The 26385-nt window shown below is 39.4% G+C and overlaps 1 protein-coding gene and 1 long non-coding RNA gene across 2 annotated transcripts in view; both read right to left on the bottom strand.

The window, feature by feature from the left end:
• Window positions 1–1695: 1695 nt before the first annotated feature.
• On the bottom strand, window positions 1696–15741 carry RFT1 (RFT1 homolog). Its single transcript, XM_064156530.1, has 13 exons — window positions 15592–15741; window positions 15411–15496; window positions 14658–14774; window positions 12633–12822; window positions 12035–12136; window positions 10996–11130; window positions 10125–10203; window positions 9123–9173; window positions 7604–7734; window positions 7192–7336; window positions 6073–6178; window positions 4530–4779; window positions 1696–3686 (listed from the first exon to the last, which is right to left on the bottom strand). The coding sequence occupies exons 1-13, from the start codon at window positions 15652–15654 to the stop codon at window positions 3522–3524; spliced, it is 1620 nt and encodes a 539-aa protein (XP_064012600.1). The 5' UTR covers window positions 15655–15741; the 3' UTR covers window positions 1696–3521.
• Window positions 15742–22845: 7104 nt separating this feature from the next.
• Window positions 22846–26385, bottom strand: part of LOC135182217 (uncharacterized) — a 33465-nt gene continuing 29925 nt past the window's right edge. Inside the window, exon 3 of the long non-coding RNA XR_010305104.1 lies at window positions 22846–22979. This is a non-coding gene — a long non-coding RNA (uncharacterized LOC135182217). The remainder of the gene's footprint in view (window positions 22980–26385) is intronic.

Genomic DNA, 26385 nt, shown 5'->3' with positions numbered 1-26385 from the left:
TAAAATAAAAGCTTTAACTCCTACTTTCTTTCCACATTACAAAAAAAAAAAAAAACCAAAATGTGCACATGACATCCCCCCCACCACTTCTTTACATGCAAGTAAATATTTACAATACCAGAAAAGAATGGCTCAACAATTGGTTAGTACCTAACAGTAAGAATTTCAATTGCAGCATCATTCAGCAAATAAACTTCATTAAAAATCAAGTTTACTCCTGGCCACTTGAACAGTTTACTGTTCACTGTTTAAAAGCAAGCAAGAAACCTTCTCATTCCAATCGTTACATACACACATTTCAACAAAAGCGAAGAGGGAAAAGAAGTGACTAACGATGGCACTTTGTACAACAACAGCACAATGAATTTCCTCAATGTGTTTCTTAGGGCATGGCATGCAAACTGCTAGGTTGATAAATCCTAAAACCTCCAAGCCAATTTAAGAACCGGCTGTACCAAAGATACAAACAGCACTCCAATAAGCCTCAACTGGAAGACAAACCCCAAAATGCTTACCAATTTTATTTGGTATTATTCTAATATGAAATCATTGTAGATATATAACCATTGTATCTTACAGTTGTTTGAATGTCATTAATCCAAGTACTAAAAAAAAAAAATATATATCAACAAACACACCCCAAACAACACCCCACACATCACACAATGAAATGGCAACTTCTCAAAAAAAATCCAGTTTCATTTTCCTTTGGCTTAAACAAAAGGGTTTCAGAAAAACACTTCAAAGTAGCTTCAACAAATTTATAGACAAGGATCCTTCTGACAGAACTGCAAACAAAGGGGAAATCTGAACAGTTCAATCCCAACTTTGTCCCTGAGTTTTATGGAGCTTGCTACTTTATAAATAAAGCAATTAACATCTTTCACATTCAAGATCACATGGATAAATGAGGAAATAGGAGGTGGTTTTAGGCACCTAATAGCACTGGTCCTTCCCTCCTTGCCATTTCCTGACACATAAACCAAATAAAATATTAATTTAAAAAAAATAAAAATAGACAAACAAAACTCAGCCAACCATCACTGAAATGCTTACAGACCAAGTCTAAAATAGCAATGTATCCTTAATTTGCAAATAAATATTTAAGCCACCTTATGTGTCTTCCTGGTTCATACAAAATTGCATTTTCATTTGATATGCCACAGATATTTACAAACCTTTCTAGTATGAAGTTAACCTAATTGGTTTACAAATGCAGCTTCTCTTTAAAGACATACACAACATTTATGTTAATAAATAGTGAGACTAGACAACCCACTTTTTGATTTGCAAGACCTCACATCACCCTATGACAACACCAGCAGCAGCACTACCCCTGTACAGCTGGGATCATAAGTCCAGGCAACAAAGCATGACCTCAAGTTCATTTTGAATGAAAAGTTCTTCGACGTCCAAAGCACTTTATATAGTACTCCTCATTTTAAGAATGAGACAGTCCAACAACAACATCCCTAAGTTATGCAGAAAAAGACCTCAAAATGAGTTCATAATTTCAGCTGTCTTGATTCTGAACAATTAAAGGAACTGCGTTTACAACTTGTAATAAGGAAGTGTCAGCCCACTGCAGTGTATGAAGCTGTGCTTCATCATAAACTCCATACCTGGGAGAAATTAAAAGAAAAAGCTGCAAGAAAAAAAAACCAAAAGCAAAAAACAAAGAACTGACAAACTGACTTGACAAACAAATTAGTGGAAGTTTTTATTTAGACAGATTTCATAACAAGTTTAGTAGAATCGGTAAGTCTCTGCTAGCCTTCCCAGCAAGGCTATGGAGACACCATCATTACCTGGGGGAAGTACACCTTTCTCTTTGTCTCACTGCTACCTCTTGGCTTCCATGCCTTCACTTTCCAATCACTAAATTCTCACATAAACCACCTCTGGTGATATTCTCCAAGTGAAAACGACCAGAGTTTATAAAATGTTTCTAACAGTCACTGTCCCTGGAGGGGTTCAAGAAAAGACTGGATAAGGAACTTAGTGCCATAGTCTAGTTGATTGGATAGGGCTTGGTGATACGTTGGACTGGGTGACAATATTGGAGGTCTGTTCTGAGGTGTTTCACTCTGCAAACTTTGGTTACTAGGATGAACTCCCTAAGTTATGACAGTGATTTTTTAATCAGCCCAAGGATCTGAGGAATTGCTATGTAATTAAACCAATGCTGTCAACTGAACATGCCTGAGCACACCTTTTTCATCACTTGACATATTTGGTCCTTCCAATCACCACAAAGGGAACACCAAGCATTATAAACCTGCCACTTGTACATCCTCAAAACTGCCAATTTCAGATCACCAGATATATCTAAGCCTAAACCAGCATCCTAACATCTCATTTTACCGCTGCTGAATGGTCCAGATTTTCCAAAAGTAAAAAAAAACAACCAACACCAAAATCCAAAAAAGTCCCAATATAAAGGTTAAGGATGAGTAAAATCCAAAAAAGTCCCAATATAAAGGTTGAGTAAGACCTGAGGAAACCTGTTTACAACAGAAAGAAGCATTTCTTTATCCAATAATGAAAATTTCATAAATACAAAAACCCTTGGAAAAAAAAACCCAAATTATTTAATATGTTTAACATTCATTTTCACAAACAAGTCAAAGTCCTTTCTATTGAGACTAATTCATTTGTGCTGGCACCTAAAATCTCAAAAAAAAAAGAATAAAGGAAGTTTTACAATTAACTTTCTACAACTTCAGCATCACTGTGCTTGCACTTAACACCTCCTGCAAAACACTACTCCAAATTCCTTTTTTTCTTGTAGCTAAGGCTTGAGAGTGCTTCTGACAAGTTAATCAATACCCTCATAAATGAATAATATGCTGAATGAAATAATCTCACACAGCTAGCATGGCCACATGCTGTGTCCAACATTAATTTACTCATAAACGTCAGGACTTTCTGTTCACTGCTTCACGCTTCAAGGCGCTGACAACTCAATCTCTGCACCACATTATCTGCTACTTCAGAAACAGTTACATTGCTCTTGGTCCCCTCTCTAGTGTTTTCTTCAGCTTTTGTTTTGTGGGGGTTTTTTAGAAGTTTTTTCTGGCTTTCTTTTTTCCCCCTGGAGTTTTTTGGTCAGATCATTTATTTTCTAACCAGTTAAAGCAGCCCACCATGACAAATAAGAGTGTTCTTAATTACATCTTAAGATGTATGCCATATGATACCTTCATAAGTGTACTCCTCAGTTTGTCACCTAGGTTACATCAGACAAGTGTACCTCAGATCTTCATTCTTTACCAAAGAGGCTGTTTGAAGAAAAGCTTAGGAAAGAATGATGGACAAAAAGAAAACATCTCAGTTCTCTTTCACTGTACTGACCAGTTTGAAAGAAAAAACACTACTTGATTTGCAGTCTTTTACATTGCCAGTCCAATATCAATTCTTTCAATAAACACACATGCAAACATTCTTCCACTCAGATCTTAAGCAAAAAAGATTCAGCCCTTTACTGCAAGCACATACAAGAACTGTTCTGCCTGAACATGTCATGTTCCTTTCTTCATGTATCGGGAGAGGAATTGGCTTCTGACAAAGTGGATCAGCTTGGTTTCTGTGCTGAACATCGTAATGATGGTTGCTGCAAAGCACAGAGCCCCCACGCAGATGTGAATCAGTCTTGCCATCCAACCTTTGTCACAGCAGAGGAATACCTACAGCAGAGGAAACAAGCAACTGCAGGAAAACAATTCAGCACAAAGCAGATTGACTGTCTCAATTAAAAAAAAAGAAGGTCCAACATCTCTCCCAATTCTGCTAACATCACACCACCGACAAGCTGAGTGTGGTTTTATCACATGCACTGATTCTACTGATCATCTTCAGTTGTCACAAACACTTGCTTTATGAAAAAAAATCTTTCAGCAAAAAAGAGGCATTCAGTAGATAGTCAGTACATGTGGAAGCTGTTACTATCTGGCATGCATAAACATGTTAATTGAGATATGAGGAAATCTGCTACTTCGCACCATGTACTAGCACCATTGTTTTCCTACAAAGCCTCACCAGAAATCCTCCATTCCAAAATACAAATCTCTCCTTCTTAAGGCATAACAGATTTCCAATCTGCCAGATTTCTGTACATTGAAATGCTACCACCTCCATAATAATTAGTCTGGGCAATTACCATCCTGTAGATTGAATAAATGTGATTAACGTGCTCTTGGCAATTTTCGTTTCTGTTCTTCTGGTTGTTTTTCTCTGAGTAATTTCTTTGTGCTACTGCAAAATTTCAGTTACAAACTAAGGACATGGACTGATCGACAGACAGCAGAAATAGGCTACCTTTTATTTGCCAAACCCATCTTCCCCAGGTGGACAAAATAACTTTATATCTAAGACAAAATCTCTTAATATTGTAGTACCTTGCCTGCAATGTGAGTCTTTCAGCCTTTCCTCGTGAGCCTTTTCTTGCTAATGGGATTGCTCTGCTTCTGGACACAGAAGTCACTTGATGTGAACTTTCACAGTGCAAGCAGAACAAGAAAGATGCTTACCTCTGAGAAACCAGTGATAACTCCACTCAGGATGTAAACAAGTACCAAAAATGGTGAGGGAAGCAGGCCTCTCAAAGGTCTGTAGGTGCTCTCTTTGAAGTAATCATAGATATAGTGCATGCTGTGAGCTATTCGAATACCCATGTTAAAGCAGTTGGCAAGGATAAAGCCTATGCTACCATGCCACTGGGTCAAGAAGTAAGAGATGCACAGAAACGTGAAGGACAAAGCCAGCATGACAAAATTATACCTAGGGGACAAAAAAGAAATTACAACAGGAATAGTTACAGTATTTATACACTAACTTTATCTTCGAAGAAATGCAACATTTATTTGCAGAAATTCTCTTACTCTCTTCTAATGGAGAAGATGAATTGGAGGATGGACATGTTAATCTAAAAAAACATTGGAAGAATGGAAAACACATCAAATTAAAGCAAGAATGTCATTATATGCAGGCAGTTCTATTTTTCTCTTCAGCTGTATACTCAGTTCAGAAAGCCAAATTTAGTATCAATGAATAGAAATGTAAAAGCTTGTGTGTTTTCTGCTCTTTTATTTAAGGCATGTATGACAGAAAAAGAATGCTCAGCAACAAGATAATGCTTTATTTAGCTTCTGCTCTAAACAGTGGCTTTGAAAACAAGTTCACACTTCTGAAAGCAGCCCTTGGAATGTCTAGAACATAGTGTTTTGACTGTGGAAATCAAACTCACTGAAATTAATTAGGAAAGGCTTTGTAATGGACAGCCGCTATATAAACCAAAAAAGCTTGATAACAGCACTGAGAAGGCACTGAACCTTGGTCAACAACCCAGCATGAACACAGAATCAGGAAACAACCAAGGCAGCAAGTCATCTAGCCCAGCATCCTACTTAAAGCAGGTAAACCACTCAATTCAGATCCACCATTTAGAACATTCAGGAGTGTACCAGATGGACAGTAACTGCCCATGAAAAATCTTAAGTTGCAAAATGTTCATGATATTCTAGTGATAGCCTGTCTTGGAATCTGTAACTTCAAAGCACATGGACAGAACACAAGTCTTCACATTTTAATTATTTTTTTCAGCTAGTGATGTACAAAAAAATCTAATTCATATGATTATGTCTTAATTTCTAACCCTTTTACTCTAGTATTTAAACATTTGCTAAAGCTTCTACATATAAGTCTACAAGCAGACAGCTAACTACATAGCTGGTGTTCAGCAGGGTAGGCTATTTTAATCCTGATTTCAAATGCACTCATCCCCTTATATGTTCATTAAAATTAATTTAAGATCAATGTTTATCAACAAATACAAGCATGTAAAAATCAGAAGTAGTGCACGTTTGCTTGCCCAGCTGTTGCATCTGGCTTTGGAGATGAGAAGCATAGTTCTTAAAGCAACCACAGAAAGAAATTTGGTCTTTGGAGGAAAAAAATCCCCAAACGTTTCCAAGCATATATTCATGCAAAACAATTGTTCTGTTTACATACTGATCTCCAAGCAGACCACATCAAGATTAATTATATGAATATTCTGGGGACACTTTTGCCTACCTGTCTACCTCCTCTTTGCACATCAAAGCAAACGTAAAACATTCTGTCATTCCATTGATAGCAAGAAATAGGACATACAAAGAGTAACATCGGAGGAGATCTGGACCTAAAAAAAACAATCAACATCAGAATGATAAGTAAATTATTATTTCTTTTGTAAAACTGCATTGGTTTTACATGAGGAAATAAAAATTATCATGAAATAATGACAATAAGTTAACTTGAAAAAGGTTCCCTGCCTAGGTATCTCGACAAGAACACAAAGAAAACAGGAAAAACAACCCAAACAACAAAAAACCCAAACTACCCAAAAAATACTAGTTGTTACAGGAAATATATCCATCAAAAAAAAAATATTTAAAGGTATTTTCTAATTAAAAAAGTAGTATTTATCATAACCCAAGCCTCCTACTGTACAGAAGTTTGTGGAAATTAATCCAATAGTTATTATGTGGTGCTAAAAGTAATAAATAGTGTATTTTGAACACAACAGTAAGAAAAACAGAAAGGCTGTTCAACAAGCTGACACATGCTTCCATTTTCTCTTACCTTTCTCTTGACTTTAATAGGTGTGACAAAGAAAACGCAAGCTAGAACTTTGCCATGATGGCACACGGGCAACACTTCCAGACAGAAACACAACAAAAAAGCTCCTCTAAGGAGTTGCTAGATCTTCACACAAAACAGCTCAGTTAGGAACTGAGCCATTATGCAGGGCTCAACTACAAAAAGCAGATTGTTTTTCCTAGCAGGAGGTACTGTAGGTAAACTGACAAACCACTGAAAGAACTCAAGGAAACTTCAGACTACAAGTTGGTATTTACATATCAAGAAGGAATTCAGTGAACCTCTGCTTTGTCTCCTGACAATCCAAGGTGACCTATGAATTCCTTGACTGCTTCTGTAGACAGATTTGTAAAAACTACTTTTGTATGTACAACTATAGTAAGGCTGTTGCCATTACATGGTTTATCACCATAAAAACCACTCAGCCAAGCTAAGACATTGAAATCGAGAGGAGTTTCACAGAAACAATGTTTTGATCTATGCAAGATTTCCTAACAGCTGCAGCCTCTCTTATTAAAGAATGGCTTCCTTGTCCACCCTGTAAATCTTTACCTGTTCCAGAACTGAGCAAAGAACCTCCATAAATATCCAGAGCCAACTGAGAATAGGCATAGCCAAAAACTGTGATGGTAAGGCCAATCAGAAGCACAAGTTTCAACAGTAATTCTAATACATTTGCAGCCATAGCAACATCATCCTGGAAAAGAAAGAAAAAAGAACAAGTACTCAGTGACAGGAAAAAATACACAAACTATCAGTCTGCAGTGTAAAAAAGGTATGAAAGTTTTCCTTTCTTACTGAATTTACCACACATGTGGTCCTAACACCCAACATTTTATACATATCTCTAATTCCATTCTGTGTTTCATTAATTTCAAGTTTTACACAAGGCATGAATGTGTCTGTTCAAGGAAAAGTACAAACAGCAGTTGTAACTGCTCCAAATAACCCAAAACCAGCATACCTGCTTCTGGTCCTTTACATTCTTCCCTCTTTCCAACATTTTAGCAAAAAAGACATAAAAACTCTCCTCAATAGGCAAAAAGACAAACCTGGCCACCAGGGAACCAAGGTTATTCACGATATCATATACACCTTGAAAGAAAAACAAAACCCATTACAAGCACACACCACAGAACAAGACAGCAGTAATCTGTAGCTTTTGGCACATTTTAATTCCAAGGCCTTAACAAGAACATGAATTCTAATTTATTTCCATCAAAGAAAGAGAAGTTCAATGCAACATTAAAGCAGTGCTCCCTAAACTTTCTGGCAGTCCCAGCAATCACAACTCAGAATTACAATGGTTTGCTCATGTATGTTACCATCTAGAGCAACAGCATCAACTGCAAAGATGCGAGTCTAGTCACAGCACCAAGTCACATTTAACTTCCCCTATGGGAAGAGCTGTAAAAGGTCATCACGAATTTCACTAAATGAGAATAAGAATGGTAAGGATTTACTGATTCAGAAGAGAAAGTTATTTTTACTGGGAGGTTGTTCTTTCTTTTTACTTCCACTGAAACAGAAGAGCAATGCTAAATGACATTTTACAAGCACCTCCATCCTCAGCAAGATGCTGTTCCAAATGTACTACAGCATCTATGCATGTGTGTACATCTATCCATACACACAGAGTACAGTCACTGAGAGCATATGAAGTCAGGCATATGGAGAAGTGCTTCACATATTCACAGTGAAATCATGTAATAACGTTCTGGATTATTTCATTGGACTTGGAAAGGAACCAAAATATTTCTCAAGATTTTGAAAGTACAGACACATTTGTACTCATTGCTCTTTTCAAGACCTTTCAAGCAAGAGGCAGCTCAATTGTTCCGCAAGGGAGCAGGATCAGCAGCAGCCACAGTTGCTGGTGGCAAGCACATATGCTCACTATTTATGGTAGGCAACATACTACTGCCAGTAATTACAAGAAATACACACTGTCCAAGAAAATTCCAACAGTTGGCCAACAATTACAGCCTATTTTCCTTCTTCAATCTATAAAGACACAAGGTGTTGGCAACTCAGTCATCTGAAGGGCTACTGCCATACACTACTCGGTAACTACACTGAATTATTCTAAAGAACATTGTCCAGTTTTGAGATACAATGCTACAAATGATGATATTCTTGCTATAACAGCTAACACAGACTCAAAATGAAGACAGGAAACCAGCAGAAAAACAGAACTACAAAAATAACAGACAACCGTAACACAACAGATGTGTGAGGTACACATGAAGTTTTGTTAGAAAGAAACAAGACCTCTGGTATCATCCATACATCCAATGGAAAAGTTTTTATTCAAATTAAAAATCCAAAGTCCAAAATCTTCAGTTATGTTCTTTTCTATCTATCAATCATTCACCTAAATGTATCTCAAAGACACAAAGGCATTTTCAAGTTATCTTCAATACTTAATTTTCAGAACTTTCTGAAGAGCAATGACTAAGAAAAGACAATATCATCACACTTACCTTGATCTCCAAAATTCAGCACATTCAGAAAAGTCATCACATATCGTTCACCTGTAAGTTCAAAAAAAAAACCAACTCAAGAACAAGTCCCTGAATCTTTCCCAGTACTTTTTTGGGCACTTCCAACATTAAGTATTCAAGAGACAAAGTCAAGTAAGTCAGCACTTCAGCTAGGTTAGTAACCTTTGCCGCCAACAATCACAGAATCACAAAATGACTGAGGCTGGAATAGATCTCAGAGATCAAGCCCATCCTATGACCTAACACCACCACATCAACTAGACCACACCGCATCCAATCTCTTCTTAAGCATCTTCAGGGATGGTGACTCCACCACTGCCCTGGGCAGTCCATTCCAGTGTCTAACTACTCTTTCTATGAGGAAGTGCTTCCTAACATTCAACCTAAACCTCCCCTGGCACAGCTTCAGGCCATGCCCTCTCATCTGGGCACAAGTTGCATGGAAGAAGAGCCCAACCCCCATCTGACTACAACTTCCTTTCAGGTAGTTGTGTGGTAAGGTTCCCCCTGAGTCTGCTCTTCTCCAGGATAAGCAACCCCAGCTCACTCAGCCTCTCCTCATAAGATTTTTCCTCCAGTCCCTTCACCAGAAGAGCACCTTCGTTGCTCTCCTCTGGACCCGCTCCAGCACCTCAGTATCTTTCTTGAAGTGAGTGGCTCAGAGCTGCACATGGTACTTGAGGTGAGGCCTCACCAGTGCTGAGTACAGGGGCAGAATTACATCCCTAGTCCTGCTGACCACACTGTTCCTGATACAGGCCAAAACACCATTGGGCTTCCATGCCACCTGGGCACACTGATGGCTCATGTTCAGCTAGTTGTCAACCAGCACTCCCAGATCCCTCTCTGCCACTCATCTCTGCCCTCTCCAGACATATCTTCCAGTCTGAAGCACTGCATGCTCACCTCCACCCCAGCTTCTTAGTTTTGTAAACAGCATTCACTAGCCTTTCTCCATCAGTATCAGATGTCAAGCCTCACCTTCTGTCAAAATCTGTTTCAAGAAGGACTGTTTGAAGAAACTCCAAGTTAACCGTGCTTCCTTCCAGTTAACAAAGGTCTGCAAAAAAAAGTACTGAATGTAATAAGCATGCTTGAAACTGCAGAGTAGAAACAGAATATACCAATACTCCTGGCTAGTTCTAACTGTACTGATAAGGAAAGCCCACAATGTCATAGCTCCTAACAACTCCTCTAAAATATTGCTAAATACAAACACCAATCTGATCTAGTCAAAGAGAATGGAAAACAAAAAAACCTGTGCTGTTTAGTATCCAATATAACTTTCACATTCACTGTACACAGAAATCTCTTCATGCTCTCCCACCACTCTTGCAACTACCTTTATCTTTCCAATCTGCAAATCTTTTTTCAAAATGTCTTCTTTCTTACTGTCAGTTTTCATTTCATTCTTGGCTTATTTTGAGATGACATCAGAGTAGCTGCAAGATGCTGTGTTCCACAGTGTTTATTTTGTGGAAAAGTCCAAGTAGCAAAAACAATATGATAAAACAGTTCTGTTTTCTTTCCTGTCCCAGATCCACCTGGTCATTCCCCCACCCACTGCAGATGTTTCATCTCCAGTTAATGGTTTGTGCAAAGATACAATAAGATAAGTCAGCAATAAGTCCCTAACAACAAAGAAGTTTCATAATGTTTTTCTGAGAAGTATTTTTATTGGTACAAACCACAAACCATTTGAATGTAGGGTTATTTTTTTTTTTTCAATCAGCCATTATCTGCAGTGCAGAGACACCCTCAAAATCACTCCATTATCTCAGACTTATCTTATTTTCAAAGCTCACTCAAGATAAAAATCAAAACAAAACAAAAAAATCACTGGGCAACCTACCTCATCTTCCACTAAGGTAGGTAATAGGGCTTTCATTCTAGCAACTGGAAATGACTTCTTTGTTGCTTCAGGAGACCCCAGAAACACCATAAAATAAATTATATAGCACATTACTAGAACACTGACATATAAAAGCTAGAGAAGGGAGGAGAAAAGAAAAATGATCAGTGATACAAAATAAACTTGCAATCCAGAATTACATGCTAGAGTTCCAAACTCAGTGAGAGCAAAAATTAGTCCTTACTCCTATCAAATTTTAAAGGAGATAAAGACATGAATGCCCCAGGAATGCTGGCAATTTTCTTTTTCATTTATACATTACTATGACCCTTTGCCAACTTTTATTTCTATTCAGTGTGGTTAAACTCCAGTTATAAAGCAGTTATTGAGCCAAAAACCAATCTGACACAGTAGCTTCCACACCAGGACTCTCTCTTTGATCAGTTGTACACTATCTAGGACAGCCACTGCAAAAACTAAACAAAACCCTGCCAAATGTCCACATCTGAAGTGGATCACATTTCTAGGCAAACTGACCTTTAATAGATGACAACCCAACTCTCCAGGAGTCAGTACAGCCCTTCTTCATTGTAGTAAAGAAATAGCTTTAATCCAAGTACATTACACATGGGCAGCACATCCTGATACAGGTTGGAGGTACAGGCTGATAAAATGACCTGTGACTATAATCTCCTACACAGCAGAATGCAAAGTATGATAGGTGGTGAACAGTCTTCAAGCACCAGAAGTGTATCTGAGTTATCATAAAATTCCTAACAGAGAAATATAACCTTATGTGGAAAACACACCTTCACAGGCAGAAGGTGCTTTCTTATATATCCACTGAACTGCTCAGGGTGAGTGCCAAGTCAGTAACCACTATCAGAAAAATACCAAATACAGCTGCTAAAACTTTTATCTCCCTGAAGCATTTTCTCTCACCTCCTCAAAAGTTATTCAACAGGCAAAGTATCAACAGCAGCAGCAAACAAAAATTCAGATGAATTAAGAATTTATAGAAAAAACACAGGAAAATTACCTGAGCCAAGGAAAAAATGTAGAGACCCCAGTGAGGATAAAGGACTACCAAAATAACTGTCAAAATGCATTTTGACACCACAGAAAGGCTTTCAGCAATTACCTTTAAGAAAAGGAAAATGGAGATTATTTTCTGCCATGGACTTAAAGCACATTAATTTCACACACAGAATATAAGACTTCCAAAGTCACTGTGACTTTCTGACAGAGATCCTGTCTGCTGAGCTGGTCATCTTAGATTGTAATTTTTCTCTGTTTTCTATTCCTGCATTTCATAATTTCTCCATTGCAATTTCCCAGTCCTTTGTATGGGACATAAAGGAGAAAATTTTGCTTGAGACAATCACATTCTCAATTGTCATATTTCAATTTCACAACAACAATCAACTGAAATGCAAAACTGTGGAAGCTATGTGTCACTTCCTGCAGCTAAAACTGAGTTTCACTAAGGTTCACTAAGTGTTCACTAGGGTTACTAAGCAGTACACACAGTCCTGTGGTTTTCTACATGCCTGAATATACAAAGATCTAGTTCAGGAATTTGTTTTTCTCAATAGAGAAATATAATCCACACACACAACCCCATGTACTTCACTAACCTTAAGTCTCACAAACAAATGAGCTTGTGCTAAAACCCAGAATGGTTCTCCCAGAAGCTCGATAACTGCAGACAAACCAAATGCCACTACACCAGCCTGATAATGTGGAACCACAGAAGAATCAGGTACTTCCAGCAAGTGTATCCAGACTAAGCCCAAAAAAAGAGACCAAAAACCACCAAGAGGGACTCTGAAAAGTTAACAAATACAATCAAAAGAAATGTTACTTGAGAAGGGAAAAAAAAAAATTAAATTTTCACATATTGCCATAATATTTTTTAAACCAAACAACTAAACCTCTCAGAGCTTTTAATTAAATTTCCACTGTTACCATGCCAAGAATACTTTTAAAATGAATACCTCCAAGGCTTTCTTTCGCAAGACACAGGAAACATTTTTCTGTTTTCTCTATTTTCTACTAAAAAAAAAAAAAAAAAAAAATCTAACACAAGGTCAGCTGTCCACGTTTCTTGTTCCTTAGAGCCAAACAAACCTAATCCTATCAGCCTGAGGAATACTTCACACTGGTCAGTGCTGAGACTTTCATAGTCCGTGGTTACCAGAGGTTTGGCAGACCAGTTTTGCTGGATCTTGCTGTAACAGATGAAGATGCCACCACTCCAACTGCTAGCTTCACTCTTTCAAAAATCCTGGGACCTTCAGAGACTGACAGCAGAGTGAGGAGAAGATAATGCATGACTGCACCTCAGGTATGTCAGTTCACAATATGCTACTGTAGTTCTGAGACACTTCAGTCGGTGACTGGAGCTAAATAGCCAAGGCAGGCACAAGTGCAGATGTGTATTACCTTCTCCTGACATTGCTTCAGGAACACAAAGCTTCTGGCAGCACGCAGGAAGTTTTACATCATTATTATCACATCCCTAAGGTATCTGATGTCAAGCTAAGGCAACTTTTCAGATCCTTCAAGAAAATTAATCTTCCTTTTAAGTTATGCTTCTCTATGAGGAAAAAAAATTAGAAAGAAAAAGGGACGCACAGTTATTGTTAACTCTGTCATTTAAAGCCCACTTGAAAGGCTGCCAAATAGCAGAAAACTGATTATGAGGCAAAAGGAACAGATCTAACACATTTCAGCTATGGGTATTAAACTCATCCTTGAAGGGGACAATCCCTCTTTACACCTGGATGCAGATGATTACATACAATGCCCCTTCTTGGGACAGATCCAACTAATAGCTGTGCATTTCCAAGAAAAGTCAGTAGGGTGATCCGATGGGAGACTGCTCTTTTGTCACGCAGGGGTGGCTTTCCGCCATGTCAAAGACAGGTAAATTTACTTCCCAACCCATCTAATTGTGGCTGCACAGCTGCCAGACTTGACAGGGAAGTAGTAGCAGAGAGCTGTGTCCATGAACCAGGAGGGAGAAACTACTCTTAAGATCTGCTCCAATGTGCAATTACACTTTCTGGCCGCAGCCTCACATAAAATTTAACCTATCGATTTTTTCAATAAATAGCACTGCAGTTGAAAGAAGCAGTCCTGTTTAAACCCTGTTAATTTCAACTCTCTTTCACCTCTTCACATCTTCTACCCAACACATTTACGGTGCTGAGTCAAAAAGCCACATCAAGGCTCAAGATCTTGAAAAAAATCCATTTGAGGGGAGAAGATAAAAAAGAAATAACTATAAAGCAGCTTCATATATGCACATCAGGTAATAAAAGAAGATGACTGAGAAGGCAGAGGAACAAAGAAGAGGGCTACGTATATGTGCATCAGAGTTGTCTTGTAACAGCTACAACAGAACTCAAACTCCAGGCTAAGCAACAGAACAAACAGTTGCCAATGCACTTTCCTACCTGCTCCAAAACCAGACCAAATCCATATGCTAAAGCAACATATTCAACCAGCTTCTTGCATCAGTCCTGAAACATGATTGAAGCTATTAAATGCTCAACACTAAAACCATTACCTCAGTAAACAATTATTCTCATTTTTTGAGCTCTCAGGCAAGAATTAGAATTAAGTTCCAAATAAATAAATTTTAGAAGGCATCTTACGTCAGCCACAACAGATTAATTGTTTTGGTCCAGTTTCGTTTCGTACTTCCACTCAAACAAGCTCTGCGGAATGCTTCCCTGGCTAGGAATACAACTGTTGAGTACAGTAGAGCCAGCCTAAAGAAGATAGGAGAAGGGGGGGAGAAAAAAAAACCACCATAAGATTATTTCTTTAAACACTGTTTCTGAAATCCTTCATGCAGTAGCATCGCTAACAAGTTTTACATGAGACTGCCTGACAGAAATCTAACGGGTATCCAAAAACCCCATGGTGCTACAAGGTGTATTACTATCTCCTTAAAACAAAGGTAAAGAGTTACATGTGATTATTCCAATGGCAGAAATATTTCAAGCACGATATAAGCCAAAGATGGCCTTGGAAAATTTATTACATAGTAACAGCGCCTGACATGCAATTGCGTCTTGCTTTTCAGCAAGCTGACGGCTTGAAATGAAGACAGACCAGCAGTAACTGAAACTGAGACTATCAAAGGTCAAAACAAACTCTGAGCCATTCAACAACCAAACACTGTAAAACACTAATCCGTATATTAAAGAGCGTTAGGCAAAATCTTATTAGCGACACACCCTACAGACCATAAACCCGGAGAGTGCCGCAAGCACAGGCACTTAGAGCCCTATCCTTGAGCCGAGAGCCCTGTTCCTGGGGAAGCCTTACGTAAGTCAGGCTTTAGAACAGCGCAGTCAGGATGCGGGACACGGTCTTCCCACCCAGGTGCTCTTCCTCCTCACCTCACGTTGACCACGCCGATCAGCTCTCTGGAGAGGTAGCGCAGAGTGAACGCGTTCAGCCCGAAGGTGACCACTCGGAACAGCACCTGTGGAGGAAGCCGCACGGGAAGCACCTGCGGGCCGAGCGAGGCTGAGGCGGCTCCCGCCGGGCACCGCGGAGGAGGAGGGGGGGAAGGAGCACCTGCAGCAAGGCGCTGGAAGAGGCCAGCCGGGTGGTCTGGCCGAGCACATCCTGCGAGCTCATCGGCCCCCTCCCTGCCCCGCCGGCCGAGCACTCAGGCGCCGCCGTCGCGCCGCGATGGCGTCAGGCGGGGCGGTGCCAGCACTGTCGGGCAGGGTGGGCGGGAAGCAGGCGGCGGGCACGGAGGCGCACGGTGCCACAACGTGAGCAGTGCTCCGGGCGTGTGCGCCTAGCTGCCCAAGTAACTGGGCACCCCTGTCTGCTCAGCTGCCAAAGCTAAGGCTCAGCGAGGGCTTTCCGCTAGGCAAGCAGGTGTTGCACACTCGCAGAACTGCACACGGGCTTACAAGAGACACTAACTACATTAGGCAGCATTGTCTGACGGGCCCTGATTGCAAGAGATCTTTGGAAACGTCTCTGAGAGGCAGCGATCCCTTTAGGAAACTGAGGGCAAACCTGCCCTGACTTCAGGAGAAGGACAACCAAAACTGAGGTAAATCATCCTGCAGGAAGACGGCTATCTTGCTTCCTTCTGTGTATGCCAAAAAACACCAAACAAAACCCAATCGAGGAAACAAAACCCGACAAAAATCTCCAAGCACACTCAATGCACTAAAGCAAAAAACAAAAGCAAACCCTAAAAAAACACACAGGAAAACAAACAACCCAAACCAACCAACCAACCCCACACCTGCAAATAACAAAGACCCAAGTGTAACGAACTTAAGTTTAGTAATACACTGAGCTGAAGTCTTCCAGACAGATTTTAGGCTTAGTGTAAACAGAAGTTCCAGACTCTTTCAGATTCTTAAGCAGCAATAGATAAGAAGACTGTAACAGCACATTCAATTTCAAAAGCAGCAGTGCTTCTGGCCCACAAGTCCCATTTTTCTACTTCCATGTCTAACAGCAACTGTTAAAAAGAGCAAGGGGAGAGCATCTACTGGATCTAAACTTCTTAATGCTAGACTCTGAACAGCAACAGTACAAATCAGGACATTAAGAGGAGCTAGATAACCAAAATTCTTCAAGCTAATGTATAAACCTGTCTCTCTATTTTGTCTTCTGCACTAAGCCTCCTCCTCCTCTGAGGTATAATACCCACTTTTGACCCGCCACCGACAGGATTTAACTCCATTTATCACAACTCTCTGGGCATCACTGCCCAGCCAGTTTTCAGTCCAGCAGAGCTCACCTGGGCATCCTTGGGCTGCAGGTTTCTCCAAAAAAATGCTGTGAGAGCAGGTGTCAAAGGCTTATGCTGAAGTCCAGGTAGACAGTATCCAACAGCCTTTCCCTCATCCACTGGGCATGTCACCTGGTCATAGAAGGAGACGAAGTTAGTCAAGCAGAACCTGCCCTTTCATGAACCCATGCTCACTGGGCCTGGTGCTGCATTTGCCATGCAAGTGCACCCAATTGCCTGGCACCTCCCTGTTAACCAGGACTGCTAATAGATGATGGAAGCAACTTGGCAAGCTCTTCTGCTAGCTCCCACAGCACTCTTGGGTAAATCCCATCCGGCCCCAGGGGCTTGTGAGAGTCCAGGTAGCAGAAGAGGTCCTTAACTGCTTCCTTCTGGATTACCGGAGTTGATGTTGCTTCTCCGGCCCTTTCAGGAGACTGAATACCCTGAGCATAATGGGCCTGACTATTAAAGACAGAGGCAAAGAAGGCTTTAAGTACCTCAGGCTTTTCCTTGTTCAGAGCGTTGTCTCCTGCATCCAATAAAGGGTGGACATTTTCCATGGCTTTCTTTTTGTTGCTAATGCATTTGCAAAACCTTTTTTTCTTATCCCTCAGGGCAGCAGCCGGGCTGGGTTCTATCTGTCCTAACTCATGCTCTGGCCTTTTCTTAGTGGCATGTAGTAGTGACAACCGAAATCAAAAGACTTCTAAGTATGTTGTGGCTTGTACTGGTGTCAATAAGGATGGCTGAACTTGGAATAAAACCCTTCTCAAGTTGCCAGCTGTGCTGCACAGAGAAACAAGAATGCAGTTGAGGAACATAAAACATGCAGCATATACCAACACTCCAGAAGAATTCACGTTACTACCTCTCTATACATACAACGGTTTTTTTATTACAAAGGTAGGGAATTTAAGGGAACAAACCAGGATAGATCAGCATGTGAACTGGATGCAGTAGTCCAATCTTTTCAGGCATCTGCCATGGACAAATCTAAGTGACGACTAGTGATGCTTTGTTGGACAGTTTGGCTTGGCACCTCATAAAGCTAAAACAGAAACAGCTGCAAAGCATGGGGAGGTGGGAAACGAAAAGAAGCAACTGTAACGTCAACTATTAAATGGGAACCAGCTTTCCCATTTAGACCCTTTTGGCACTAATGCTTCCAAGCCACTAGATGGCAAACAGTCTTTGAGGCAGCCGGCAGCAATACCACCAGTGAGTCCCTTCAGCACATGCTTGAGGCTACACTGAACAGTGAGTAATTTTACTCTAGCAGCATCTTTCAGAGTCTACTGCAGGCTATGTCAGAACAGCAGTTATAATAGGCCAACTTATAACAGCAATGTGGCAGAACACCAATCAAAATCAGAGTAAGAGCAGTATTTCAAACTTATAAATTGACCTATCAGCTAACTTAATTCTATCCACAACTGTTTGCGAGCAGGCTTAATAATAGAGTTGACAAAAAATGCTTGGGTTTTGTAACATAATTTGAGAATAGGTGTAACTTAAAGGAGGACGGGGGTGCTGCACAGTACCAAGAATATGCTGTCAAAGCAACTGCTCTCCATTTCTCACAGCAGGCAATGCCCACTTAAGAGCATTTTTGCCTCCTCTCTCTGCAACATAACTCTCTTGGCTGTCATGAGGCAACCATTTGTGGCAACATACTACAAAATAATTCACTTTCCTTAAGAGAAAAGGAGGCAAGGTAGCTGTGAATAGAATAGGAAAGTTGTTTAGTACTTCAGGACAAAAATTCCCCAATTAATGACAGAGTGAGACTTGGAAACAGGAATCTGTTAAATCAGCAATGAAACTGGGAAACAAGTCTGGTCAGTTGTGACTTCTCATCTGTTCTATAACAAATATCTCATTACAGAACCAAAATATAATCCAGTATAAAGAATCACTAGCAAGCTTATATTTTATTATCCCAAATAAAAACTGCACTTTATCATTAGTAATATATTTTACTATTTTCATTTTATTTGTGGGTTTCCTCTCCTTTAAAAGTCTCCTGAGGAATGAAGTTAGAAAACCAAGTGTGCTATGAAATCATAAGGAAAGTTCTCTGCTGCTGCCTGATACCTCCTAGAATAGTGCATGATGCAACACAAAATGACAGACTAGGCTGTGAGCTAAAGACTGTAGATTTCTGCAGCTGCTGAAAAAGCTTTTAGCTTTGCAGTCAAGACTGATTTTAGAAACAAGCAAAACAAATACTAAGAAACCCTGGTGCTATCTGAGCAACCCAACAGTATCCTGTCTAGTTCATGCACTGCATAGACCAAGCAAGATCCTCGACACCCACAGGGAGTCAGCCAGATGCTGCTGCTTATGTGCCCAGCCCTACTCCATGCCCCTGCAGTTGGAAGGAAAGGCTCTGAGAGCAGCAGGCCCTCCCAATAGCATGCACTTCATTAAGAGAGAGATACACACTCCTCATCACTCTGGCCTGATTCTGTCCTGTGTCTAGACAGGCATATTCTAATAAAGAAGATAAGTGTGTACAGAACTGACTCTGCAGACCTCAGTGACCACATGTCACACTTTGTAGGGAACATGATGCTTACAGAACTGCTGTGCCTCTGTCTCAAGTCCACACTTTGCCATTTCATTAATGAAGACAAAATACTTCATTCCTGGAGTGGCAAAAGATTATTCTCCCTATAGTGCTCAGAAGTCTTGTGCTGGCACAGGGCAAATTATATTAAATCTGGTTCTAATTTCCATTGTTTCTTTTTAAAAAGCAATGCATAAAAGAGATTTGTCTTTTTGTTCCTGATCATATGACCCTTGTTCCTTTACAGATGCAACTAGGAGGCTGGTGACAAAGCAAGCGGTCACATGGAGACTTGCCAGACTAGGCACTACATTTCATTAGGCTTTCTTCCCTCCTCTGAGCACCCTTTTCAGATCAGGGATGTGTCTGGGCCTGAGGATGTAGAATTTCCAATTCAGTGCAGAATTGTAGGAAGCAAAAGATATTCGCAGGTTATTCAGCAGCAAAGGACACACTAGGAGTTACTGCTGTGCCAGTTTCTCTTCCCTCCAACCAAAACGTCCCCAGACAGCTTTTTAGATTAGTTTCTCCAGGCCTTGTAGATTGTGTTAATCTCTCTGTGCATGTTAAATAGTTAAACAAAAATTTGCATATTTCGTTTTCCCCAGCTACATTATTAGTTCAGTAAGGATTTCATTTCTGTCCTTTCTTTTGGATGGAAGAAAAGTTTGGGTTTTTTTAAGAATGCAGAGGAGCATTTTTCTATGATATTCAACATTTGGAAAATGCACTGTCTCAGCTTTCCAGAGTAGGTTTTGACTTTGTAGTGTAGCAGTAACTTGGCTTTACAGTTTTTCACAGCATCATGGCCTTAAATTCACCTTTTATATGTAATTCAGTCAAGTAGTTTTGCTGATTTAGCAACTGAATGCTTAAATTCAACTTGTATTTATCAGAAGATAAAGTATATGGAAGACTGACACTTCATGTAAAATGCAATGTAAGCCAATGTTCAGCTCAAAGGAAAAGAAAAAAAGGCAGCAAATATGCAACTTGAAGATCAAAATACTAGGGACAGGATAGTGATGTTTTCATAAGCAGTGCCAAATTATTACACTGACATCAGGAAGATTAAGAAATAGCATCTATAGATTACATGAACAAAAATTATTACTATGCACAATGCTGCCTGTTTCCAATAAGCTTCACACTTTCCTCCTTCTCTTTGCAATTTAAAAATCTGTAGCATTCAACAGACATTCTAAAAGTCCTTAAAAAAAAATGCAGTTCTTCAATCTGAGGGAAGTAATAAATGACAGCAGTTTTGTCACTGCAACCGGCAAGCTCCTTGCTTAAAACCCTTGCAGAATTTGTACATTCCTTAAGCACATGCATAATAAGTTCTGCACAATCTTTACTGTGTTATAGATTCTAAATACTAAGCATTTCCTTTGTATTTATTCTGTGTGCTCAGCTGAAGATGATTTCTGTCTTGCCTTCTTCAAGGTTAGAAATTCCAGCCGTTTTCACTGTAATCTAGCAGTCTGTCCTACCTGTCTCAGGAAACTTTGTATCAGCACCTTACTTTGAACACCAAATAGACAATTCACCTAATTGCTGTGTGCTTTGGAAGCCTATCAGTACATAAAACCTGCAATGGAATGTATTTCAGTCTTTTTGGAAAGTTTATAATGTCAGCGATAGTCATAAGAAGCTCTCCAGTGGATAATTTCCTTTAGCTTGCAAAATATTCACTGCCTTCATTTATTGTTCATGCCAGATATATGCAGCTTTGACTGTCACTATGATAAGTACTGTTTCTGGAGAGTAGGACATCTCAAATGCAGACTTACAAACCTGCAATGTAGAGGTGTAGGTGCTGAGGCAAAACATACATTTTTACTCTGTCTTATGCATTCTGTAAAATTAACATCACCGCTATACTTGCTGCTGCAGGTTTGGTGTTGACCAGTGCATGACTAGTGAACATACAGGAATGTTTTATGGAGCATAATAGCCATAGCAAGATTGTAGAAACAGATTTTGGAGTTGTGAGCATCTGCACTTGAAAAATCTCCCCTAGCTAATGCTTGGCAGCTTTGTAAGCTCCTGGCTACCTCCCCAAGAGGAAAAATGTACTCAAAAGATACAGAGGTGCAAAGGAGACTTCTATTTGCTATACAAACACATGTTCACAAACACTATTTACTTTCATAATCATATAGAAATGAGGCTATGCTCATTGAAACAGTTCATGTATTCATGCAGAATGATCATATTTTAGACTTCAACAAGAACAATTATTAAACTTATTTTGACCTCAGTGTGACTTTTGTGTGAAATGGCCTTAAGACTTCTAAAATCAACAGTGACATAACTCACTGAACACAGTAAAATGCATACTTGAAAGGACTCAAGTGGCAAATACTTCTGAAATACACATTAAAGGAGTTTGGATTCTGAAAATGCACTGAATACAACATATTCCAGTTTCTTCTTCCTTTTTTCCTTCAAGTCACCTAAAGAGTTACTTCAGAAGCAGATGGAGACATGTGGGAATTATACTTAACAACCAGAAGAATATCTGACACAAACCGGAGTAAGCGTTTTGTTTTTTTTGCAACTTTCAGGAATCCAGCATCTAAGAGAAGAATCTCTTAATGGAGTGCCTTATAAAGGCTGAGAACAGAATTTGTGAGTCACCATACACTGCCTTCCAATTCCACTTGTATGATGTTATATAATATTGAGCATGATCACCTGCAGAACAAAACTAATTACGAGTCGGGTATCTTTCATGTCATTCACTCCCATCTCCCTTGAGAGCTGACTTCTGTTCTTCCTTGAAATAACTCCTTTGAGCACGACAGTGACTGGTTTGACAAATTGATCCCTTTAGGGGAGCTCCTCTTGCATTCATGACAATTACTGTTAAGTGAGATCTTTTGGATTCCTCTTATTCCTTAATGGCAAGCAAGGAATCTCTTAAGCATATGTTTATCTACTCAGTTTCAGAAACTCCCACATTATCCTTCCACAGTTAAACCTTACTTTCTGTACAGAAACCTGAAATCCAGTTGGAAAAAAAAAATTAAAAATCACTAACACAGGAAGCAGAACTTAGCACTGCCCAGCAGATCTCTCCCAAATACAAATAAGAGAAGAGGAGTTCTCCCAAATGGACTATTTACCCTTTAGCAGGAATCACCAAAGAAGATTTTCAATGTAAGGAAACAATACTGAGACTCAAAATCATTGCTGCCTCTAATCCAGACATTCATATAGTCAACTTACTGAGCTTCTTTGCCTCCATTTAAGTTGAAAACACAGCTTCATTACACGTCATTCTCTTTAGACAAAAGTATAATCACTGTCTGTGACACTGATGTGACAACAGTTTATCCATAACTTTAAAATTAACATATCCACTCTCACTATGAAGACTGGGTTGGGGAGTTGATTGTTTGGGGAGTTTTTTTTAAGTAACAAGTATATTGGGCTAAATTCAGATTGAAATCCACATCTTAGAGAAAACAGCAGTAATCAACTAACCTGCCTCAACTGAGGAATGTGTTCTTGCTTCCTCTCACCCACTGCAGATCCACAGTTTAGTTGCAAAGGTTGAAAATTTGCCCACTACAGCAGACGAAGATGGTCATCCATTAATGCATTCCCAATCGCACCGGCATCCTGGTGAAAAGATTGGTTGTAGTACTGTCAAGATACTTGGGCAGCTTATAAACACAGGAGGCAGAGATTTAGCATGACTACAATGGCACTATGGACAGACATGGATCTGTTTACTTGACTCGCTAATCATATGAAGGCCACATGGGCACCTTAATGCTGGTATCTTTATATTCTCTATACTTCCTACATTCCTAAGAATTTATGTTATGAACAGAGTCTTGAATCCTATCATGTATTCCATTTAAATCGGCATTCCTACCAAGACTCGTGGTTTGACTTCTTGCCCAGTGAAAGAGGGTTTGCAAAACAAACAGTCACAGTAAAAGATCAAAAGCAACCCAATAAACCCCAAAAAGTAGGCCTTCCCAGTTTATCTAAGTTCAAAATACTTGGGAAAATTTATTTATCAGAGGCAAGAAACTCTGAATGAGCACTGTACAGAACTGCTTATAGGAAGAAAAAGAGGATGGATATCCTGCTCACTTGTGTCCACAGAGAGCAAAGTACCTGCCAGGCAAGCAAAGCCAGACCCTGGCTCTTGTATTCTGCTGTTGCATCAACAACTATTTCTTGCATCAGAAGAAAAATACCACTAAGTAAAAGAAATTTTAGCTTCCTGACATCATTAGTGTTGTCTTCAAAAGCTAAAGGCACAGAATACTATTAATATGGAGCCATAACCTGTTATTACCACCTATACTTGCCATTTTGCAGCTTGAAGGTCACAGTTCATGCCACAGTGCTTTCTTTAGCAGATTTCAAAAGCACTGTGTACTTCACCATGCATTTTTAGATCTCCATGTCCATGCTACCTAAATATAATTCTCAAATTCTTTTCTTGGAAACCAATAATATCAGAGGGTCATTACAAGAGATGTCACAGGAGTTGTTTAAAACTCCCACTCACATCCTGAAGATTGTGGAGAGGTTCAAACAAAAGGATCTGACCACATGTCTGAGATAGAACTAGCAATGCATATCATCATCTACCCACACCATACTTCTAATGTCCATTATAAAACCATTTCCTTTCCATCTGCATGCAAAACTTAACAGTCTTGCTAACAGTTCCATAGAAAAGGCAAGAAATTGTTAGTGTTAAACTAACTCCTGGAACTCTTTCCACCACAGACATACATAGAACCATGAACATTCCTATACAAGCATGTGTTCCAATTTCCACTGACAGTGTATCCTCAGACTGACTTCAATAGCTTCATCCTCTTGCAGATAATAACATGTGCTGGGCTTCATTCTGTCATGTTCTTGATAATGGTGTAGAGTGCTACACAGTGCTGCAGTCTGAGAAAGGGTCAGTCAGGTAATTATTTAAGAAATAAGCCTTATTTCCATATTGTAATGTTGGCAATTTCCAGACCTTTATGTCACTATTTGTATGTGACTATTTATAAAGAGAAACCTTCTAATACTAAGCAAGGTAATGGACTCTATTGTAAAGAATACATAATCTGCAAGAGTACAGGTGCAAAATCTGAGGTGCCTTGGTAATCCATAATGATAGAAAGTAAGAAATCCTTTCCATTCTGTAATTCTGCATTTTTCACCAGTCTATTAAGGATTGTTCTTGTCCTTAAATATTGTGGTTTTTTTCAAATGTGCTTTTAGTTAATCAAAAGAACATTTACATCAGCAGGATGAAACCTGTTGAGCCAGACTCAAAAAGCTGGGCAATTTTTAAATACCTTTATATCCTTGTATCTCATCACCACTACCCCAAAACTGTTTGCTTTTTGAAGACCATCATTAGTTGTAACTGCCAACTGCAGGCTCATATAATTGTTTCTCTTTATGAATAAAATTGTTGGCTTTAAAGTGCCATTTACTGCTTTACTTCCCTAATGCAACATGATATATTCTTTCCTGTACCAAAAGAAGTGGAGTCATCTGGGAGCATTACAGGCCACTAAAACTAAAATTTGCTCTGGTGGAATTGCTTCTGAATAGTTGCACAACAAGTAATTGTAAATTTGACAATGGAAAATGCTGCCAATACAGTGAAAGCTGTTTGAAACCTCAGATTTTATTCTAAGCATATTACTAGCATCTCAGGCCATTTCCTGCTTTTTTGTGTAGGCAAATGCATGACAACTCAGTGTGGGGACACCAAACTCATTTACTTCACTTGCTTTTCCCACAGTCTAGTCAAAATGTTGCATCATGTAAGAGAGAGTGCTAAACCATTCATTTAAAGGTAATTCCATTTGACCACCCTAATAACATAAAGGTGGTTACAACCAAGGAGTGCAGTGGAAGAGACAAAAGCTCAAAACTCAACTAAGAAAACAGTTTGCTCTTTGACAATATCATCATCACTGCTTCTGTTCTACAAATGCTAACAAAGCAAAGAGCACTGTTCTCTTAAAAACAGCATCTGTGGTAATAGTAGGCACAAGCTGCTCAAACAGGTAAAGTGCACTTTGTTATTAAGCTTTATATTTCAAAACTGGAAAATGAGGGACTTCCCAATATTCAGTAAAAAAAAGTTAACCTCAAAAGTGACTCTTTGAAACAGACAACAGGAGAACACTCAACACTTCATTACACTACAAAAGAAAGCAAGGTTCTGAAAACAAAATGAAGCCTATTGCATCTATCATTTTTAATAGAAGGATGAGTCTATATTTAGCAAATAAGTCAGATCCTGGATTTCACAACCATATGTGGAAAACACAAAAAAGAAAGCTGGATGGGAATGCCAAGGCTGTGTGGGGCCAAGAATTGCCATTTTTTTGGAAATCCACCCCAAAACACAAGTGTGGAGAAAGAAAGGTTCACCCAACCTTCCTCTGCAACTACTGCTAAAGTAAACACAACTAGCAATATGCAAAAACTGACAGTGCTGGACTGCTACAGAGACCAAATTATGCTGACAACACCAGAAGTAGTTGGGCAATATTGGAACGGCCTCCAGTGTTACTGATCCATCTCTGTTAAGCCTGTGAACGAATAAGAAATTTCAGTCTAATTATTCCAGTGCAGTTTGTGAGATGTACAGGCAGTATATGGAATAGCAAGGCTTTCCAGTCCTCCATTGGAATTGCATAAGAGGATTTTTACAGTCAATAAGCAGTACATGTTAGAGAGAATTTTACTACGAACAGCAGAAAACTTGTGACTTTACTGTAAACAGATAAAAATGAATAGCCATAATACACATTGTTACCACTTTCTTTTCAGTAGCAAAAAGGGTCTTGCTTGTAGCCTTCAAAGTACTACGTCAGTATCTCTCTTTGTGAGAAAAGATGACACATAATGAAAATTTGTAGAACTTAAAAGCCAAACATTCTCATTTTAAGCCCATCCAATTCTGCCAAAAGGCATATGGTCATGTTGGCACTTACTCTGTCCAATCCTTTGCAAGTTCTGAGCTTCGTATCAATATTGA

The sequence above is a fragment of the Pogoniulus pusillus genome, chromosome 16 (assembly GCF_015220805.1).
Source record: "Pogoniulus pusillus isolate bPogPus1 chromosome 16, bPogPus1.pri, whole genome shotgun sequence".
Classification (NCBI taxonomy): Eukaryota; Metazoa; Chordata; class Aves; order Piciformes; family Lybiidae; genus Pogoniulus; species Pogoniulus pusillus.
This window is presented reverse-complemented; position numbering and strand designations above follow the sequence as displayed.

Excerpts from the sequence above, each read along its gene's own strand:
- RFT1 (XM_064156530.1), bottom strand. The coding sequence starts at position 15,654 with ATGAGCTCGCAGGATGTGCTCGGCCAGACCACCCGGCTGGCCTCTTCC. Across the intron at positions 12,823-14,657 it reads ATTAATCTGTTGTGGCTGAC|AGTCCCTCTTGGTGGTTTTT; the intron begins GTAAGATGCCTT and ends TTAACTTTTCAG. Across the intron at positions 4,780-6,072 it reads TGCAAAGAGGAGGTAGACAG|GTATAATTTTGTCATGCTGG; the intron begins GTAGGCAAAAGT and ends TTTGTCCCCTAG.